Source organism: Physella acuta, unplaced genomic scaffold (genome assembly GCF_028476545.2).
Source record: "Physella acuta isolate Inbredline_101_S28 unplaced genomic scaffold, ASM2847654v3 ptg000308l, whole genome shotgun sequence".
In the NCBI taxonomy this organism is placed as follows: Eukaryota; Metazoa; Mollusca; class Gastropoda; family Physidae; genus Physella; species Physella acuta.
Window position 1 is genome coordinate 1,286,609 of NW_026731827.1, and position 21,746 is coordinate 1,308,354.

The window sequence follows — 21,746 nt, forward strand, 5'->3', positions numbered from 1 at the left end:
TAGATGATTATTCAAAAATGGAAATGAAGCTGAATGAGAATCATCATTAAAACTTGTGTATAATGCTCATCTCATTTGCAACTGTAGTTAGATTAAGATTACATCAACAATAAGAACAACACAATTACTTTAAATCAGAACAATGATACGAAAAGTCTTCGCCAGCGAAGATGCCAATTTGTAATCAATCACAGTTGTAATTCTTTTTAAAATCTGGATAATTAGGAATAACTTGCAACACTACTACTACTATTATAAAAAATAAATATTTTTATGAATGTATATCCAGAAGTAAGAAAAAAAAATGACCAGTTAAGGAAGTCCTTAATATATTAACTACTATTACTACTGTTAGTTTTCTAAATATGCTAAGTTCATCTAAAATACAATACTACCTTATTGTTTTTAAATAAAAGAATACTAACATAATAATTTCCCTTATTATTTAAAAAAAATAAATCACATAGGCCTAAAGATAAAAGTTTAAAACTATATTTAAAAAATTAGAAGTGATCTTAATTTTCATTTTACTATCTGATTAGAAAATGATTAGGACTTAAATTAGTTCTTAAATTTTAAAGATCTTTTTTCTACTCATTACAATGTACAATGATTAACTGATTACTTTTGCCAGTTGTTCTGTTTACATCAAACACTGCATTCACTTGAATTGACTAAATATGTCATTTTGGATTTCATACAAGTGTACAGCATCTCAGGATTCTCAATGTGATGAAATAAAGTCTTGATTATTTTAAATATTTACATTACATTAACAATTTTTTAACACAGCATGATAAAATTTTAAAACAAAAAGCAGTATAAAAGATGAATTTAAGTTTTATGTAAACGAAGCTTTTGTTTACATATTCTTAGTAAATCATCCAGCTTTCATTGTTGATAAAAAAAACAACTACAACACAACACTTGCTTGATTCTACTCTGACTATACTTCAAAACACAAAAAAAAAACAGACTGCCTAAATGTTACCTCAAGTGAAAACAAATATCTAAAAATATAAATGAATAAAATTATTTTGTTTTATTGCTTTGTAAGAATGAATCACAAGGATATGTGTCAAATACTGGATCAAGAAAGACCAGCTCTCTTTTAGTTTAAGGATAGGGACAATTATTCAAAGCCTTGATGACCATATGCAATATCATTTAGCTAAATACTGGAGAACTTTAAAATCAGAATAGTAAAACAATACATTTTTAACATGCAGGTATCTTACTAAATGAAACAAAAGGAAACAAAATAATCTTTACAACTAATTTTAAAAACCAAACTAGTTTTCTTTCAAAAAATTTTTTCTAAAGTAATAAAAGTATTTTTGTCTAAAATGTTTACATGAACATTTAAGGTTCAGCTAGTCTTAATATCCCAGTGTTATTTATCTGAATGAAATAAATTCATAAATACTAATAGTATTACATTTTTAAAGCACTATTATGCATATTACTGCATAAAAACTCAGGATTTTTATAAACTTAGTGTGGTTTAAACTTTTTAAGCACCATCATGAAACTTAATGAGTTAATTTTCCTTACAGTGTCAGGAATCATCATCGGATTCATTTTCCTCAACATCATCGTAACACTGGGAAAGAAATGTTAAGATTTTATTACAAATGCCATTGTGCAAAGCCACAAATAATAATAAATTACCAATACACTTCATACAAATACTTGCAATATTTAACCTTTACTGACCTGAATGTGTTTACTTTATAAAAGTTTCATTTTATAGTCTATATGCAAAAAAGGTTGTATGAAAGGTTTATTTGACTGTAAAACATGTGATCTCGCAGTTGAGCCTCTGGCTGTAGAAAGATCCTCCTTACCTTTACAAACATGTGATCTAGCAGTTGAGCCTCTGGCTGTAGAAAGATCCTCCTTACCTTTACAAACATGTGATCTAGCAGTTGAGCCTCTGGCTGTAGAAAGATCCTCCTTACCTTTACAAACATGTGATCTAGCAGTTGAGCCTCTGGCTGTAGAAAGACCCTCCTTACCTTTACAAACATGTGGTCTAGCAGTTGAGCCGCTGTTGAGCGTTTAGACGGCTCATGAACCAAGCAACAGCTGAGAAAATTTTTTCCCTCTTTACTCAGGCACTCTGGGATTGGTGGCGTGTGACCTGTCCCCACCTTGAACATCACCTGCAGGTTGTGCTCCAATTCATGCCATGGGCGCTACAGGAAGAAAACATATTCATACAGGTCTCTCACTAATTTATACTTACAAATACAATCAATACTATTTGGTAAAATGTAAAACTTAAACATTGTCAAGTTACTGACTGTTTACAAGAATATTAAAAATGACCTTCACCTTCCCAGTAGCCATTTCAATGACAACACAGCCCAGAGACCAGATATCAGCAGCTCTTCCATAACCTTCTTGGATGTTTTGTGTGATCACTTCTGGTGCCATATATGCTGCAAAATTTATTTTTTCATTATCAACTAGCTAGTGATACATTTTTTTTTTGTTTTTTTTTGTTGATGTTAAAATAAAAACATTTGAAATTAACTTATTAGAAACTCTTTTTTTGTTGCTCTTTTTGGGTCAAATTTATCCTGTTATATTTTCTAATATTGTTTTATATTACAATTTCTTTTTTAAATTAAATATTCTGAAAAAAAAAATCTAAATCAGAATGAATTTTTATTTGAAAAATTCCATAGAATGTACCTGTTGTGCCAACTAAGTTTATATTTTCTCCTGGCATAGTCTGCTGACTCTTTAGCTTGACAGAACAACCAAAGTCTCCAAGTTTGACGTGACCTTGTGAAGTCAGGAATATGTTGGCTCCTAATGAACAAGCATAAATAAATCCCTTAATAAACACATTATTTTTTTATATAAACATAATTCAATTTTGCACTCGTAGCAAATACTTATACATACATTAGGTTAGAAGATATGAACACCTAAAATTATTTCAAGAACAAATAAAATATATGTAAAGATGGAAGTAATTGCATTGCATACAAAATGAAACAACTTTCTTGTTTACATCAAGCTATAGGAAAAACCACGCAAGATATGCCAAGATATACAAAAGTGCAACTGGGGATAAGTCTGACACGTCTTGCCCAAACCAGCAAATTAAATGAATAGGCTGAAGCAAACATGGAAAAGATCAGATCAAAGCAAAAGTAGCCAGAATGTCAAGGTCATAGTTTAGAGGAATCACCCAAAATGAAGAATGTGGCTGCATACCTAATCTCCACAGAAATAACGATGAAGGTGAGTTTTGTAGCATTTGGAAAAAACCATGGCAAATAATATTTCCATTTCAATCTTCATTATAAGAAATCAAAATGCTTTATCTTTTGATATTTACAAAGGGTGTGTCTAACCCAAAAATGAACATATCAAGGCTTTTCAAGAATCTACATTCAGTATATAACCTTATCTGAGACCTACCCCCTAGTTGAACACCTACCTTTGATGTCTCTGTGGACAATATTATTTTCATGTAGGTGGGCGATGGCATGAACAATCTCATTGGTGTATCGTCTAATCATGTATTCTGGGAGGCCAATTCTAGCAACTTCTTCTATAGAGCCACTGTCGCAATATTCCATGAACATCAACATCTCATCCTGAAAACAAAGACAGGCTTTTGAATCGTATAGTTAAAATATAATATGCATAGATCATTAAAAGCCTATAGAAAAAAAAAATTGTGGTAATCTGTTCTGATGGTAACAACATATGAAGGGACTGTGAATAAAGTACAATGATCAAGGGCCTTTACATAGGTAAAATACCTATAAGTGACTCTTAAGGTTAACCTTCTGATTCTGGATGGGAGATATTCTCAGACAACATTATTTACAAATTTTCTGAAACAATAACTCACTTTATGGACTTCCACACCATAATACTTGACTAAATTTCTGTGATTAATGCCTTCAAAATTTTTAATTTCATCACAGATTTCTTTCAAGGACTGCTGATCATTTGGCTGGAACTTCATCTAAAAAAATATAAACAGTTTCTCAAATTTAATGTTTTTACACATTTCTGATACAAAAATTAAGATAATGATATTCATGTTAAAACATCAATTTTTAAAACTTTATCTCATAAGTGTTGTAAAATAATTGGCTAATAATCAGGTGGAGTACTAACTAGTATGATGAATGAAAAAAAATATATCACTGTATCTTCTAAATAAAGAACAGTGGTTACCTCTTTCATTGCCATCAGTTCACCAGTATTAATATTGACTGCAGTATAGACTTTTCCAAACTGACCTTCACCTTGAAAAAAAAAGTTACATTTAATAACATTTTGACATGGATTACCTTTTACGGAATCAAATTTCCCCATCAATTAAAAAAATTTAATTAAGAATGTATTGCTGACCTATTTTGATTCCTCGCTGCCACCTGAAGTTGACACGACGAACATTCATGCGGTAGTCTGGCTCTTGTACCCTGGTGGTCACATGACCTATGATCCTTTTTTCTATCAGCTTCTGCTCCCTGTCAACCTCAAGCTTTTCTATCTGCTCGTGTAAACGCTGGGCTCGCGATTTTACTTTCTCGGCTTCATTCAGACCTAAAGCATAATAGACTACTTATTATACATCTTTTAGTTACGCAACACATTTTAAAAATCGACATTGAAAGTTACATTAAGATTAAATCAAGCCCATTCTATTTTTTAAATTGTTTGGAACAAGTGGTATAAAAATCTGATAACATTTTTTTCTGTTAAAATATGAATTTTAACTTTCTCATTGTTCAGACCCAATAAAAAAATATCCCTTGATTTTATTTTAAATTACAATTAGTATTTTATTGATATACTTTTATCTGATGGCAACATAAATTTCAGACTAATTTTTAACTGCTAGAAAAAACAAACCTCTGGGCTATACAATGTTCTATGACTACCAATTTTTAACTGCTAGGAAAAACAAACCTCTGGGCTATACAATGTTCTATGACTACCCCAGCATGCAGCTACAACCAAAGACTGAATGAAGTTTTTTAAAAAGGTTAACTAACTACTACAAATTATTGCAGAAAAATAATCTGAAACATTTTAAGGAACTTATTATTTTTATATCTTACCAAACTGAAACATTTCAAAATTATTTAACAAAAACCAATAACATTGATATTATTATTATCAGCTTTTATGTTAATTAAAAAAAAATAAAAAACCTAAGTTACACATCTGTTGTTTTTCTTTTTTCTTTTTGGTGGGTTCTATAGATGTGAAGTTAATATCTTATGTTTTCAAAATGTTAATATTTAATTCTCAAACTATGTTTCATAAAATATTTATTCAGAGAACACAAAGGTCCAAAAGTTATAAGTAGAACACAACAATACGTTCAACATAGGTAATAAATTGAGCTGATTATTGTGGGTTAAACATCACTAGACAATGAAAGTAAAGGACATGAACTTGTGGGGACCTAAAGCACAACCTCAACAAAGGCAACTGTAACTTTAGTGTACAGCAATTTATCACCCTAAAACAGCTAGGTTCTAAGTCTTTTCTAGGTCTATATAGGTCTATATAGCATATTAGAACCATGTTGTTCTAGGGGTTCCCAGAGAAATCCGCAATGGGAATTTGTGCAATGGAACTTGAAAGTGTATAAGTATAATGAATATGTATTGATGCATTTTTCTGTTTGCACATTTTTCTGGAAACCAGTTCTGGGGGGCTATTTTACCACACATTAAATGTTGCTGTATAAAACAAACATGAACAGTGACAAAATCTAAAAAATTATTTTTAACAAATAGTCAAACCACTGATACAATAAATATTACTGCTTGATGAGGATAGAATAAGAAAAAAATAACCCAAAAAAAAAAAAGTTTCATGGCATTAGACAGTTTTTGAGCTTGTGGTTCAAAACTAGCAACCTGATCATAGGAAATATTGCTTATATTATCTGTGATAATAATAAAAATCTCACAACAGTATATTGTGCAGAATTGTAATACTAATAGCTTGGATTTTAGCAGATAAACATGTATTAAAATGAAAAATATTAGCCGATTCCTGTACAAGTATACCCTTGTTAGAAGCCGACTGAACTTTGTTTTATTAATATCCAATGGATGTTGATACTGTTTCTACAATCTGCTTATTTCTGTTTGAATAATGCTAATGGATTAAAGAATGTAAAACATCTTTATCAACTAGGTTCTAAGTAATCTAGTCTATATAGCATATCAAAAGCATGTAGTTCAAGGGTTCCATTTGTCCACAATAAATCTTGCTGTATTAAAACATACATGATGTAACATAAGCAGTGAACTTAAGTAGGAAACATTTTTCTAGAAATAGTGACAACACAAACACAAGAAATATGAAGCACCATTGTGATTAAATACAGAATTTAAAAAAAAGAAAAAAAATGGTTAAAGACTGATCTTTTATCTAGAAATTGTGTAACCTAATTGCATTAGTTTTCATGCATTATTTTTTTTCCCAGACTGTTAGAACAGGGAAGCCATTTTATCAGCACAGCTTGTGTAAGGCAAAACAAGTGCAGATGATTTCCTAACTCAAAGCCTTAGAAAATGTCTTTAAAAATTTTTTTCAACATGGGCAATTAATTTAGAAGAACAATTTTTGTTTAAGTGTCTAAGATCTGGTGCATGATTAGCATGTTGCAATCCTTTAAAAATGTGACCAATTGGTGAGTTAAAGAACAAAACCTGAGAACAAAAGCAGTTTCTCCAACAAGTTCTATGATTACAGACATGCAGTGAAAGAAAAGTCATAACAAAAGAGCTTAGCCCAAGTTTTCAACTTAAAATAAGCCAGATGACATAGCAGCTGACCTCTTGACCCCCGACGAGTCTGAGAAATGTCAAGATATATTCGACCATCAGCTGTATCCAAAACAGAAATTTCTGGAATTTCTGGAATGGAGTGTCTGGAACCTCCTAGAATATTAATTGTTTTATTTAGTGCCAGTTTACATTAGATACAAGACATACAATATGAGTTATAGCAGCTCTACTTCCTGAAATGTTCTTCAATTCTGAGTTTTTACTCATGTTTCTCCTCTATGGAACAACAACAAAGTTAATGTAAGTGGGTCAATGATATCAGCTCAACAATTGCATACAGGGTCATCTGGTACAATAAATATATATAAATATATATACATATTTGCAGACTGCTTATATAGTATCATTAAACTTGCATGCTAAATAGGGTAGAGTGCAACACCAGCAATAAATAACAGTGTAAGTATCTAGTCACAATACTTATGATAACATATGCATATGTGATAACAGTGTAGAGTATAGAAGGTCTAAATTTCACAAGTACAAACTAGTCTGTGCAAGTAAATTTCAGTATTTGTTGACATTGTTCTTCTTGTTCTATTCAATTGAACCAATAATAAAATTAAAGGGTTTTATTACGGGCAGATCTACTCAAACACACTACAAGACACAAACAAGGAAGAAGTTCAAAGGTTAAATAAGATTCTAATTCATTTAAAAAAATTGTTAATGAGCCCAGTCAACATTTTAATACAAAATTTAGCTGCACACATAACTATGGACATTCAAGTGTTTTTGAAAACAAAAAGGTAAATATTGTTAACGCATCTAATATAAAACTGAAAAAGGGAATCATCAATTATTTTTACTACACACGTTTTTTTTGAGAACCTAAATGTAAAAAGCTACTGTTATACATTTAAAAAAAAACAATTCTTAACTGCTTTTCGTAACTTAAGTACTTACTGTTGTCTCCAAAAAATGAATTAGAACTAGCACTGGATGTAGGCGTGAGGCCTATTGTGGAGTGGTGAGCGCTGGGCGGCTCACTCTGAACAGACCGGGATGAAAACGATCGGCTAAAACGGGCCTCTGGGCAGGAGACCAACCTCTGCATTGATGGTTGGCTACCACGATAGGGGTCAAGGTTACTTCTGTTTAACAATACCCCTGTGGTGTTAAAAAACAGAAACGTTTGAAACCAATGCTGGGTTAGATGTCCTTAAACTATAATCTTGAAATAAACTTTTTTTTAAATTGAGTTATTAATAGAATGGTGAAATTGGTTTTTAAAGGCAATAAAATATATTCTAAACATTGAGCAAGCCAAAAGATCTACTTAAAAAACTCACCAGGACCTACAGCCCTGTCGGATGAACCAATGATGTGAGACAGTGAATTCAGCATGTGGTGCTGGAAATTCTGTGCATTAAATAAAGAAATTATTTTCATTCAAAAATGGAATACATTCTAAAAACAGTTACAGTGAACAAATGAATCAAATAAAATACTTTACAGTAATTTTAAACTGTGGTTAGTTCAAGCCAATAACAGGTGCTTATTGTACCTCATACTCTTCATTTGTCAGGTACACAATGTTCTTTGGTTCACAGGCAAGGGAGATAAATTCTAGTCCTTGAGTCGCCCACCTACAGAAAAAGAGTTAAAATGTAGACAGATTTCACTAAAATTATATTAAATGTAAGATTTTTTTTTAAAATATACATGAGACTCAAAAATAAGTATGAAATGAAATATTGTTTTAGTTTGTTTATTTTTTTTTTAAAGTTAATCTTTATTTTAGAGACCAGAATTTTTTTCATTTGTTATGGTTTTAAATTGTCAAGTTTTACAAAATAATTTTGGTTAAAATTTAGTTTGAGGAACTAACTGATTATGTGCAATATTTAAAATGAAATTATTTTCAGTTATCACAAAAACACAAAATGTAGGCCTCTGTGTAAATATCTTACTTTGTATCAGTACTACTAATCACAATAATACCCCCGTAACTTTTATTGGTCATTACAAGAAATTGCTTTTGGGGGATCGCTTGCATGGATCAATTAATACTTTTTATAAAATGTTATAAAATTGTGCTCTCCCACACTGCAGGGTTGGTAAAAAAGCCAACTCAAAATACACATGAACAGGAGACCAATCTTTAACTAACCTGGGACGTGTTCCCCTGCCTCTCTCACACTTGTTTATCACAAAACTCATCCAGTCTTTTGCAAATGACACTGTCAGCTGGCACATTTTTTCTCGCTGGTCACGGGAAATCAGTCGCATCAACTCTCTTTGGTACTGAAACAGCATTGAATATTAGGAAAATTATTTTGGTAATCAATGTCATTTGAACTTTGAATAGCTGTAGTGTCTCATCAGGGGCAGATCTACTCAAACACACTAGTGGGGTTACCAAACAAAATTCTATTTTTGTTTCATTTAAACACAAAAATTAAAAATCTAATTTTTCAAGTGAAAATCAAAGGATAGTAGATAAAGAATTATAATATTTCTATATAACAAAAACCCATCTTTATGCAGATAGAAGACAATGTGAAAACTTGAAGTGAAAATAAACATAGGATTTATTAAAATCTGATTACCTCAAAACCAAAATCATAAATTTTGAGCATTGTTTCCCTATATAACTTGAGTATATTCTCTTCCTGTTGGATGACTTCATTGAAGTTCAGTTTTTCATTGACCTGTTGGATAGCCTGAGCTACCTTCACCATCAGCTCTAAGGCGTTAGTCTATTCATTGGAAAAAGAAAACATTGTGTTCGTCTATTCATTGGAAAAAGAAAACATTGTGTTAGTCTGTTCATTGGAAAAAGAAAACATTGTGTTCGTCTATTCATTGGAAAAAGAAAACATTGTGTTAGTCTATTCATTGGAAAAAGAAAACATTGTGTTCGTCTATTCATTGGAAAAAGAAAGCATGGCGTTAGTCTATTCATTGGAAAAAGAAAGCATTGTGTTAGTCTATTCATTGGAAAAAAAATGCATTGTGTTAGTCTATTCATTTGAAAAAGAAAACAATCATGTTAAAAAATCTTTTCTTACTGGAAAAATACAGGAAAATTATTGGAAAGAGTTGTAAAGAAATGAAAAAAAAAATTAGCAAAGGACAGAAAAGTATGGATGGATGTTGTCATTGGCCTATGCTCTGAGAGGAGTTAAAATGGGAAAGAAAAAGAGTAATTAATAGAATTTTAATCAACTAAGTAACTACAAAAAATAGATGTTAGTTCTAAACTACAACTAACATAAAGCTAAGCCTAACATTTAACTGTTTTTGCTTTACCTATAAATATAAATTGAGCTACAAAAGCACCTAGAGCTAAGCCAAACCTACAACTTACTGTGAGCTACCCTAACCTACAACTTACCTTAAGCTCAGATAGTGACTCTGCTATAGACTGGTGACATGATGTTTGTTCATTGACAAGCTGAATAGTTTTCCCCATAACATTTTCAAACGTTTTTCTTTGCTGGGCAAGTGTTCCTGAGTTAGTCACTACAAACAGTAGGCCCATCACCTACAAAAATAACAAAACAATTAGAAGCTATAAAAACATTTTGTTTTACAGCCTCGTGTAAACATCTGCCTCAAAGAGTCAAATTACATTACTTCATTTTGTATTAGAATAGAACCATAAAAAATGGAATTTAAAAAAACTAAAAAAAAAAAAAAATTGAAATTACCCATTACAAATCAATATCATTACATAAAAATGAATATCATTACAATATCATTCACTACAATGTTAATAATAAACTTATGACTACAAGCTATTAGAACAATGGAAAATATGAATTAGTCAAAGCTATTTAAAAAAGACCAATGGATATAATTAGGTACTCCCCCATATGTAAGAACAATGGAAAAAGTTAACTGCCCCTCTACATGAAACATGAGACAGTGCTATGGTCAAAACTAACTACCCACCTCTATGTGAGACAGAGCTAAGGACAAAACTAACTACCCACCTCTATGTGAGACAGAGTTATGGACAAAACTAACTACCCACTTCTATGTGAGACAGAGTTATGGTCAAAACTAACTACCCACCTCTATGTGAGACAGAGCTAAGGACAAAACTAACTAGCCACCTCTATGTGAGAGTGCTATGGAAAAAACTAACTACCCACCTCTATGTGAGACAGAGTTATGGACAAAACTAACTACCCACCTCTATGTGAGACAGAGTTATGGACAAAACTAACTACCCACCTCTATGTGAGACAGAGCTATGGACAAAACTAACTACCCACTTCTATGTGAGAGTGCTATGGACAAAACTAACTACCCACCTCTATGTGAGACAGAGTTATGGACAAAACTAACTACCCACCTCTATGTGAGACAGAGTTATGGACAAAACTAACTACCCACTTCTATGTGAGACAGTTATGGACAAAACTAACTACCCACTTCTATGTGAGACAGAGTTATGGACAAAACTAACTACCCACTTCTATGTGAGACAGAGTTATGGACAAAACTAACTACCCACCTCTATGTGAGAGTGCTATGGACAAAACTAACTACCCACCTCTATGTGAGACAGAGCTATGGACAAAACTAACTACCCACCTCTATGTGAGACAGAGCTATGGACAAAACTAACTACCCACCTCTATGTGAGACAGTGCTATGGACAAAACTAACTACCCACCTCTATGTGAGACAGAGCTATGGACAAAACTAACTACCCACCTCTATGTGAGACAGAGTTATGGACAAAACTAACTACCCACCTCTATGTGAGACAGAGCTATGGACAAAACTAACTACCCACTTCTATGTGAGAGCGCTATGGACAAAACTAACTACCCACCTCTATGTGAGACAGAGTTATGGACAAAACTAACTACCCACCTCTATGTGAGACAGAGTTATGGACAAAACTAACTACCCACTTCTATGTGAGACAGAGTTATGGACAAAACTAACTACCCACCTCTATGTGAGACAGAGCTATGGACAAAACTAACTACCCACCTCTATGTGAGAGTGCTATGGACAAAACTAACTACCCACCTCTATGTGAGACAGAGCTATGGACAAAACTAACTACCCACCTCTATGTGAGACAGAGCTATGGACAAAACTAACTACCCACCTCTATGTGAGACAGTGTAATGGACAAAACTAACTACCCACCTCTATGTGAGACAGAGCTATGGACAAAACTAACTACCCACTTCTATGTGAGAAAGGGCTATGGACAAAACTAGCTACCCACCTCTATGTGAGACAATGGTATGGACAAAACTAACTACCCACTTCTATGTGAGACAGTGTTATGGACAAAAGTAACTACCCACCTCTATGTGAGACAGTGCTATAGCTGTTTCTGCTGTCGGCTCCACCTGGAGTTTAAACCCTGTCCACCGGGGGCACTCCTTGACGTGATCCAAGCCATTCTCACACCTCATCATCAGCAGGTAGCCGTCATCTTTGACAGACGTGTTGTGGTGGTTGGAGTTGTTGGGATCTGCCGGCTTGGCGGGATCTGGTGTGTCTTCACGTCCGCAGGTTACGTTCAACAGCTGCAGTATGAGCTGCTTGTTGGACTTGATGCTGTCTGGGATGAACATCATGTAGCCGGAGCTCAGTGGAGCACAAAGCTAGAGGACAGAGAGTTAAACATTCTTGGCTATTTTAATTTGGATCTTCTAAAACAGTTAAACTCTCAGTTTAATATTGGTAGCAGAGTTTTAATTAGTAACTATTTTAATACATAATATATTTTACCACGTTTGAATGTTTTTACACCTTTTTACAGGTGGAAAATAAATTAATGCTTAAAAAATTAAAATGATGAAGTGTACCTGGACATGTCTTGTTTCCATTAATTTGCTAAAAAGTTCTTTTGTTGTGACAGAAATATTAAAATCTGCTGCAACTTCTAAATCCTAAAACAAAATTAATATGATTTTATGAATCAATGTTGCAAAATATAATGAATTAAGTACAATTTAAAAAAAAATGTAATTGATGAACTGTATTTTTTTAATATATATAAAAATGTATCTTACTAACTTTGGGTTAATATTTTGCATTGAATTTTCTTCTTTTTGAAACTAATACACATACCATTCTTAATAGCTTTGCAAAACCAAGAGCTTTAGATGCTCTTTCTCTTGCCTCATTGAAAAGGTTTTTAAAATTTCTAAGGGTCTTTTGCACATTTTGCCTGAAGAGAAATTGAATTACAATTTTCAGTGTTGGCTACTTAATTTAAAATTAATTAATAGATATTTTTCAGAAGAAAAAATGTATCTATTGTTAATATCTTACTTCATTTCTGCCATCTTCCTAAGTTTTCTCTTGCTCTCTAAACTTTCATTGTCATCACCAAAATCATTGTCATCTCCATTGTCATCCATAGCTTCATCATCATCAACACTCTCATCATACAGACTGCGTGTGTATTCGTCAATATTGTTGTCCAGAAAATCAGCAATAGAGCTGAGCAGGCTACTGGCTAATGAACTGTAGGGAGAGAAAGCTATTTTATCTGTACAACATCCCATCATTACTCTGTTAAGTAGAGGGTGAGTGGTAGAGCCTGCAACAGCTATCCAGTACTACCAAGAACATATGTCATCCCTGAGCCCACACAGTTCCGATGGGTACTTAACTTGAATAGGAGAAAGTAATGATGGCTGGGTATAGTGGTGACCACAGAATCCATTATAGTGAGACCAAAGAAACTCTTCACTTTACATTTTATAAATTACTTATTCACTACACTACAATACTTTACAGAAGACAGTATTCTTTCTAAAAAGATACTGATATTTATAAGTGTGTGAGAATTGTAAAATGCTTCTTGATGCTATTGTTTTGAGCTAAAATATTATCATCATCATCTCTTTCTGTTTGTGCCCAAGACACAGAAATACATTTACCATGAAAATAACAGACCTAAACTGTTATTTTAGAGATACCCAAATTATAAAGTAAAGCTGTGAAATAATAGTAACAGAGTATTCAGGTTTGAACATAGTTACCTAAACTTTTTAGCTGCCTCTGCCTCCCCACCCATAATGTAAGCACAGATAGACTTTGTAAACGTCCACTCTTCTTCTAAGGCACTTTTCATCCCAAGAGAAGCTTGAGGCAACCCTTGAAGCATGTAGATCCAGTTTTGCAAATAGTTAAAGTATACCTACAATAGAGATTTACATTTTTAAAAGGGAACACCATACACAAGATCTCAAAAAGTAAATAGTTCCATAATTTAAACTATAATCTCCAAATTGTATTAAAGTGTAGAAACAGAATTCTGAGAATTGTGCACAAACTAATATTTACGTAAAGCAAACAAAGTTTATTCCACAGTAAACAATGCCAGATTTAGTTCTTACATCTAGCATATTCTTCATGTCCTCGTCAAATTCTGTTAGATCTGTCTCATACTTGGCCTCAGCTTCCTGCTCATCCCACAGGACAGCATCCACCATGTAATGGTAATACTGTTTTACTAGAGTAGCACCTTTCAGAACTTCTTTACATTCACGGATAAGCTGCACATAAAATAGGTAACAGTTATGCTTAAATAGAAACATCATTTAGCATTTTATAAAGTACGAGCCAATCCCCAGCGAATCATACGCCGCTATTTACTTGTTTTATTTTCTACTTTTCAGTAATTCATAATTTGTGAATTCGACAGTACCGTAGTACACTGAAAATATTTGCTTTAAAACACTAAAACCCCCCTTTCCCCCAACCCCTACCCCCCTTAGTTACTTCCCCTAAGTATAAAATAGTTTTAAACTAAATTATCTGCCCCTAAAAGCCGTCACTAAACCCGGCTCTACGATGTAAACATTTAGCGTGAACTACAGCTCACCAGACCATGTGGGTGTGGGGGTGGTTTCGATATGCCTAGAGAGGAAAAGAGGGGACTGCTCGGCGCGCTTACAGCTTGTTTTCTAACGTCTCCCAGAAGAGAATTATATATATAGAAACTATGTGTTGGCTGACTTAATGAAATACCAATCAAAACCAGATTGTCCATTGGGTGAAAGTACAGTTCATCTATTTCTTGACTTCAGTGCATGAAAGTACTGTTTGATCAACACTTGGCTCAGCTGTCTTTACTTTCTTTAATTAGAGTTAGACTGGGAAACTGGTAACCAAACTAGACTTTCAGAGTAGAAATCATGTGTTCTACCACTAAACCTGATATCATGAATGAATCCACCCTTTCTTTTCAATAAAACAATATAGTCTCCTTACATTTCCTATTTTGTCTGAGACAATCCTACTTTTATTAGACCAACAAACTATAGATACCTGTCTAATACTGAGAAATGAAGGATCTCCTATTGGCCGTTGATCTTTTCTTAGCTTCAAACATTCATGGATGACATCCAGCTGAATGCGTACAATAAACAGATAAGTAGGTCTAAATGAAGGCAAATCCATCTCAATAAACTGTTTGCTCCATTCTCCATGCTCTGAAAGACTGCTGCCTCTAGCCAGGCCAGGGCGTGTGGAATAATCTGTTGAAGCTGGCCCAGAGGAAAAAGAACCAACTGTTTCCTCTGAACCATTTGGCAGCTCCTTTAAACAGAAAGATTATTCAAAAGTGCTATTACTATCATATTTACTTTTCTTTTAAATAAATTCTTACAAAACAATAATTATAATTAAATACTCTCAACTCTTACAATAGCCAATATAATTTTAAAAACAACTTTAACGCTTGCTTAAATTTTTATTAAGACAAAATCATTCTTTAAATAAAAAAACCTCAAGAAAAAAATCAACTATTTTAAATGAACGTAGAGTCTAAAATTTTGTATAAATATAAATGTATATACACTGTAAGATACAGTACGTTTACTCCCCCCCTCCCCCCCCCCCCCCACATACACACTTAAAACTTCCTGGTAAACAATAAAATGTATTTTATGATTGAAATTAAAGTAGACCATGAGCTATTTTTATAGCAAGTATAATTTTTATGTTGCCGTCCCATATGTCCTGGGCACTGAAAGGAAAAGATGATTATGGGTTATTTTTTATATCAACAACAAACAAACCATAAAAACCTACCTCATCATCCATGCCAGTATCTGAGTAGAGTGTATCCTTAGGTCTCTGTAAAGCTTCTTTTGCCCTCCTCAAACTACGGTGGAATAAATCTCTTAATCTAACATTGAGTCTCTGAAGGCCCATCTTGCGGAGGCACTTCTCTGCATAATGTCTGTAGATTGAATGGTTGTGCTGCCTGCAGTCCTCAATGTTGGCTTCACTGGAAGTCCGAGATGAACCCAGGAGAAAGGACTCATCAGAGGGGATGGTTGCTAGTGGGTTGAGACCACGGATGGGCGTGCTAGAGTTTAAGGGGTTGCTGGGATCTTCATTAGATGGGCTGCCCATGGGTGACCCTTGGTCACTGTTGCTTTCATCCCCAAACTGAAACTTGACTTGTTTACGGCTGGGGCTAAGATACACATTACCTCCAGGATCACCAGCGTTTTCCTGATCTTTGGAATAAGAATTATTAGGGCACACTTCAGATTCATCAATATCAGAGGAATCAGTGGGCTCAGTCTCTAAGACATCTGGAACACTTGCTCTGGCACAGCCTGGAAGGTTGTGGGGTTGAGGTTTAGGAAATTCAAAGTTTATTAGTGGCCAGGGTATACCACGGGAGTGGGCGCCAATGATGCGACCAAAGAGTTTGAGTTTTTGGCACAAGTCACAGGTTATATTCAGCCACAGGTTCAAACACTTCACCCTCCGCTGGAACCCAGGGTCTTTGTATTTTTTGTTCTCTTTCTCACAAGCCTTTGTAGAGTTGAAGCCGCTCTCATAATGATCAAGTCTTTCAAGCAATTTCTGAACTTGTATGAGAGCGTTTTCCTGAACATGGACAGTTTCATTTGTAAGATCAACATCTAGAAAGGAAGCTGAGACGCTGCGAGAAACCAGTTCTTTGTAAGATCTTCTACAGCCATTCTCCGAGAAGAAAGCATTGGACGTGTTGGTGTCTGTGTTGAAAGCAGTGTCTGGACAATCCCCAGAAACTGTTTCAGCAAAAGAGAAATTATTGATGTCATCAATGACCCTCTCATGCAACTGCCTTTCTTTTTTCAGCAGTTCTATCTGTTCTTCATGCGAGATATTGTTATTGATGTAAGCCTGCAGCTCTATCCATATTTGTTCTATTAAAGTTGACCTCCAGACATCTTGCTCCACACTAAACTGTCTTTTAGAAGAGGACATTTTTGTCTCCTTGTCCTTCTTAGCCTCTGTGCCCAAGCTGATGAGAAGAGCAAAGTTGTTGTGGAACTCTGCCCTCTCTTTCTGGCACTCTGGAACTTCAGCTATCTGACGCCTGGCTCTACACTCAGGACTGAGCGGTAAAATGACCTTCTGGCGTAGATGTGAAAACCTCCCTGAGCCGTCCAGCTTAATGCCAGTCTGCTCTAGCGCCTCAGAGACGTGCAGCATGCTGAAGTCTTCAGACAAGCGTTTCTCCTCTCTCTCATTGAACCGCAGTAAGGACAGAGTCTTCTTCGTCTCTTTACTCTCCCTTTTCTTTTTCTCCTTCTTCAAGTGCTTCCCTCGAATGGTGTCTCTGTCCATGTTGTCATCTGAGTCAAGCTCCATTAGATTACATAGAGGAGGATCTGCCAAGTACTCATTTTTAATGACATTCACAAAAGATTTAGGCTGCTGTTGTCTTTTGGTAATTAGAAACTCTTTATAAGATCTATCTGCATGACGACTTCTCATAGTCTGGCCTTTTTTCTCACGTTTCTGTGAACGAGGTATAGATGGAGGGGTAATAGAATACTGCTGGCCGAGAGTTCTACCATCATCTTGATCACTGATAGAATCTTCATCTGAGCCAAAACTGTTTGTCGAGTTCAAGTCTTCATCATATATTTCATCTCCATTGACTGCTGTACTAAGATACTTCTGATCAGGGGATCTATGGTATAAAAGACACAAGTTACACTAAATTATTTTAAATGCTGGGGAAATTTCTCTAAAAAAAACCTGAAAGTGTGAAACACAAACAATACACAAGTAATAAAGTTTCTGTTTCATGAGCAAAAAAAAAAGAAAGTTTAATAGTTGGTAATAGACAGTATAGTTTATATTGTTGATTTTACTTGATGTTCAGTGCATAGGACCAAGGATAAAGTGTGGAAATGTCGTCAAAGGAAATACGTCAGTAGCTCTGACTTGAAAAAAATATAAAGGGAAGTAAAAGTTCTTAACTTAAATATTGCTTGAACCAGTGTTCTCCCTGACATACTTATGTCACTAACAGTCCATACTTGGTAAGCTAATGTTAATTAATCATCACAAGGGTTTATGCTTTAGGTGATTCACTGGATTTTATTTCGCTCTGATGAATAATCTAAAGACATTTCTTAAATTTCACAAATGTTTTATATAAAATGAAATTATATTGCTTGAATAATCAAAAGTTTTGGAACACTTGAACTTTGAGCTCAATTAACAAATAGCAGAGAAAAACTATCCTTGTTTGAAACACTGCTCCAAGTGTCTTGAAAAAAGGCAACTAACTCTTATCTGTTCTTTTTTTTATTATGAAAAAATATATGCAATAATGTACTTAACAAAAAAGAAAATATAAAGAAATAAGAAAAGCTTCCAGCTTGAATGCACCAATAAAAAGCACAAACTCATGTTAAGTTGGTTTTTTAACTGCTATATCCATAAAAATTGTAATATCATTTAGTACTAGATCTACTTATTTTTTTTTTTAAATGAAAAAAAAATTGTTATAGATACTTAAATTTATTGCAAAAAATAAGTCTGTTTTTTTATAAGGTTTAGTTAACAATATAATCAATGCCTATCCTTTCGTTTGACTTATCAATGTCTATCTTTTAGTTTGACTTATCAATGTCTATCTTTTAGTATGACTTATCAATGGTTATTTTTTAGTTTGATTTATCTTTTTCTACTTAGTTCTTAATTGTAATGTTGGAATGTGATTTCCTCCAACAGAATTAAATATTATGTGTCAACTTTTTATGTGCCATATAGGCCATTGACTCTGATTTTAGCCTGCTGTTCTTTCTTGTCCAAACAAGAACCAGATACAAGGCAGCAGTATTTGATTTTGGAGTGTTTCTCTCCTAGATGGGTTGCTGTCCCTAGCTACTGGGCCTAACCTACCGTAGTTGGAACTCTGTTCAGCTTAACTGTGTTAAAGAACCACTTTTTGTTTCATAATTTATCATTTGTTTTAGAATTTCATTTGTAACAAAATATTTACAAAATTATTTTTTTAAAACCACTATTATATGTATAAACATTTTTTTATTTAACCTATGTCATTTCAAGTTAATAAAATATGAAAGTTAAGTATTGAACTACTTCAGAGACTGAAAAGATTCAATTTTTAAAAGCTCTGCAATTCTCTCTACGGATGATGAAAATAAAGAAAACCATTTTTTAGCCACCTGGCAAGGTGATGAATAAATTTGATCTAACTCAACCTTATATTTTATAATGGCTTACTGAGCTGTCTTCATATTCTTGCAATGTTATTTTATTACTTGTTATGAATCAATTAATTTTAAAAGCTATATCATTGTTGGATAGGCATGTTCAATTTTAAAATTCAAAAGGCCTTATGTTTACAAAACAGTGATATGTATAGGAAACATTGGGGTGCAGGTAAACATCAGCCACAAGTGTGTTCCATTAGCTGACTGTCTGAGGAATCTATCAATCATTGTAAAAACATCACTAAGACAATCTTTGGGGCAACAAAAATTGTGAAGAAAAAACCTATTAAACAAAATTATACCAAAAGGCCGAGGCTATTCACAGTTGGCTATCATTCATGCAATTTATGACTAGGAGTAATATATGTATCTTAAAATAACAAAAGCATTTATCTTGACTGGTGAATGAGGTATAGATTAAGAGTGCAGGGCTACTTTTTAGTGTGTTATATGTTTATAAGAAAAAGTATTGAGGTTTAAGTGTATGTAATTTGGTATTTATTTGGCTGCGGCCCCTGTAGTACCGCAACTATGGATGTATTGTTTTATGCTCTTCTGTGAGCGATGTTCCCCGTGTTCCCATGTCATGTGACATCTGAGACTCTGGGTAGTTGTACCTGTGCCCGCGGCATTCAAACCCCAGGCTATGGATGACAAGGACCGTTCAGCTGTTTAACTTGGTTATGTAGATCTAATGAAGGTATTGTACATTATATTTTATATTACTGTTTTTTTATCATACTAGTGCTGCATGTGGCTTTGACGTTCATGAATCAGCCATATACAGATTTGCAATAAAGCCAGGTTCTACAGATTTGCAATAAAGCCAGGTTCTAACAACAAAAGCGTCATTACATTGAGTGTTATCTCTCAGGGTCAGCCCTTTTATGCACCACACCTCAGTAGGTGATATCAATATTATCATCCCTATACTATTAACTTACTATTAGTAGGGATTTTGGTAAAAAAAACACTAATCATCATATAAAACTAAAAATTACATATTCTTGTAGAGCTGAACTATATGAAAACAAAACAAAAAAGATTTTCTGTCTAGCTCAAATAGTTTTTTTTAGCGAATTTTTTTGTGAGGGGTGGAATCCCCTTGTTTTTGCATTGGCCAATTGTGACAAGTCATGGTATACCTGAATAAATTGAGCATAGTTATTTTACTTGCAGTTGTATTTTGTTCATATTTGCTGAGTTTAGCTAGAATGATATATAGAACTTGTATATGCTGTTGAAATGAATAAAAATAATACAGAAGTATATTTTTGTGTTGGCTTCCTTCCATAACCCCAAAAAAACTGCTGCGCAAATATGAAAATGTTTCTAAAGCAATGTTTTACAGTGAATGAAAGAACTACATAGCAATCTAAAGAAAATGACTTGAACACTGTAATATGCATATAACTGCCCCATTATTTTGGGCAGGTGAAATAGAGTCCATCTTTAAGCCATTTTGTTAAAAGTGAACAGAAGTTATCAGATCAATGTTTTTATGTGAGTATTGTGTAATGAATTCTGATTTTCAGCATATAAATATAACTATAAGTAAGGATAAGTAGAACTTGAATACTTAAAATTACTGGAAAACCATTCCACTTTTCATTTAACATTAGGAAATGACCTTTTAAACTTAATTAATTACCATAAATTAAAAACTTAGGCCTATTAGTTATTAGTTTAGTATGCAAAACCAAATCTCGTGTGTCCGGTATCAGGAGAAAATAATGGGAGAAATCGGGTCATGTTTTTACCGAGAACTCGGCCGATACCAACAACCCTAACTCAACTATTAAGGCAGTGTTACTTTTATATCTGCTATGTAAAATAAATATCTTCCTACTATACTGGCAACTGGCGACTACTCTACAGTCTACAGGGTAAAGAGTAAACAAACGGTTTAATCACACAACAATCACACAAGTCCAATGTAATTTGGCAAATGGCAGGTTTTATGTATATCAACAAAAGAATCAGAATGGTGAAAGTAAGAAAAGAAAGTCAAAGAACTTAAGAAGACTACACTACTACTAAAAAAAAAAGTACTAGATCTACACTAAACAGTGACTAAACACTACACTCTACAGTCTACACTAACACTTGAATTACTTCAGATCTTATTTTCAGAATTTCTAGATCTAGTTCCGAGACTACTACACTACTACACTGTGACTATTAACTAGGCTTAAACACTTTTATACACTGAAGCCTAAAACTTAAAATATCTAGATCTACATGTTGCAATTGTACAGTCTACATCATAATTTATTATCGCTTACTGGTCATCAGATAATGGATTAAAATCCTCTACTGGAGAAGAACTCCTTTTGGGAGTCGCCATTTTTATTTTTACTATTTACATTTTCCTGTACTTTATTATTATATTCGCATTTTTCTATTTCATGCAGAGTTTATT

The 21,746-nt window shown here is 33.6% G+C and overlaps 1 protein-coding gene across 2 annotated transcripts; it reads right to left on the reverse strand.

The window, feature by feature from the left end:
• Positions 1–968: 968 nt before the first annotated feature.
• LOC131940019 (mitogen-activated protein kinase kinase kinase 4) lies at positions 969–21,676 on the reverse strand. 2 transcript variants are annotated; one of them, XM_059298556.1, is made up of 23 exons: positions 21,610–21,676; positions 15,879–17,766; positions 15,114–15,383; positions 14,180–14,338; positions 13,823–13,980; positions 13,107–13,301; positions 12,903–13,002; positions 12,638–12,721; positions 12,131–12,433; positions 10,189–10,338; positions 9,401–9,550; positions 8,962–9,095; positions 8,356–8,437; positions 8,141–8,210; positions 7,755–7,958; positions 4,387–4,581; positions 4,210–4,280; positions 3,878–3,994; positions 3,458–3,617; positions 2,701–2,820; positions 2,338–2,444; positions 2,019–2,198; positions 969–1,603 (listed from the first exon to the last, which is right to left on the reverse strand). In XM_059298556.1, the coding sequence occupies exons 1-23, from the start codon at positions 21,669–21,671 to the stop codon at positions 1,559–1,561; spliced, it is 5,004 nt and encodes a 1,667-aa protein (XP_059154539.1). In that variant the 5' UTR covers positions 21,672–21,676; the 3' UTR covers positions 969–1,558. The 2 variants fall into 2 exon arrangements, with proteins under 2 accessions (XP_059154539.1, XP_059154540.1); XM_059298557.1 differs by lacking the exons at positions 969–1,603; positions 2,019–2,198; positions 2,338–2,444; ... (3 more) ...; positions 4,210–4,280; positions 4,387–4,581 and adding an exon at positions 6,004–6,941.
• Positions 21,677–21,746: the final 70 nt, after the last annotated feature.

Excerpts from the sequence above, each read along its gene's own strand:
- LOC131940019 (XM_059298556.1), bottom strand. The coding sequence starts at position 21,671 with ATGGCGACTCCCAAAAGGAGTTCTTCTCCAGTAGAGGATTTTAATCCA. Across the intron at positions 14,339-15,113 it reads CATTTCTCAGTATTAGACAG|CTTATCCGTGAATGTAAAGA; the intron begins GTATCTATAGTT and ends TTTTATGTGCAG. Across the intron at positions 12,434-12,637 it reads TGGAAACAAGACATGTCCAG|CTTTGTGCTCCACTGAGCTC; the intron begins GTACACTTCATC and ends TCTGTCCTCTAG.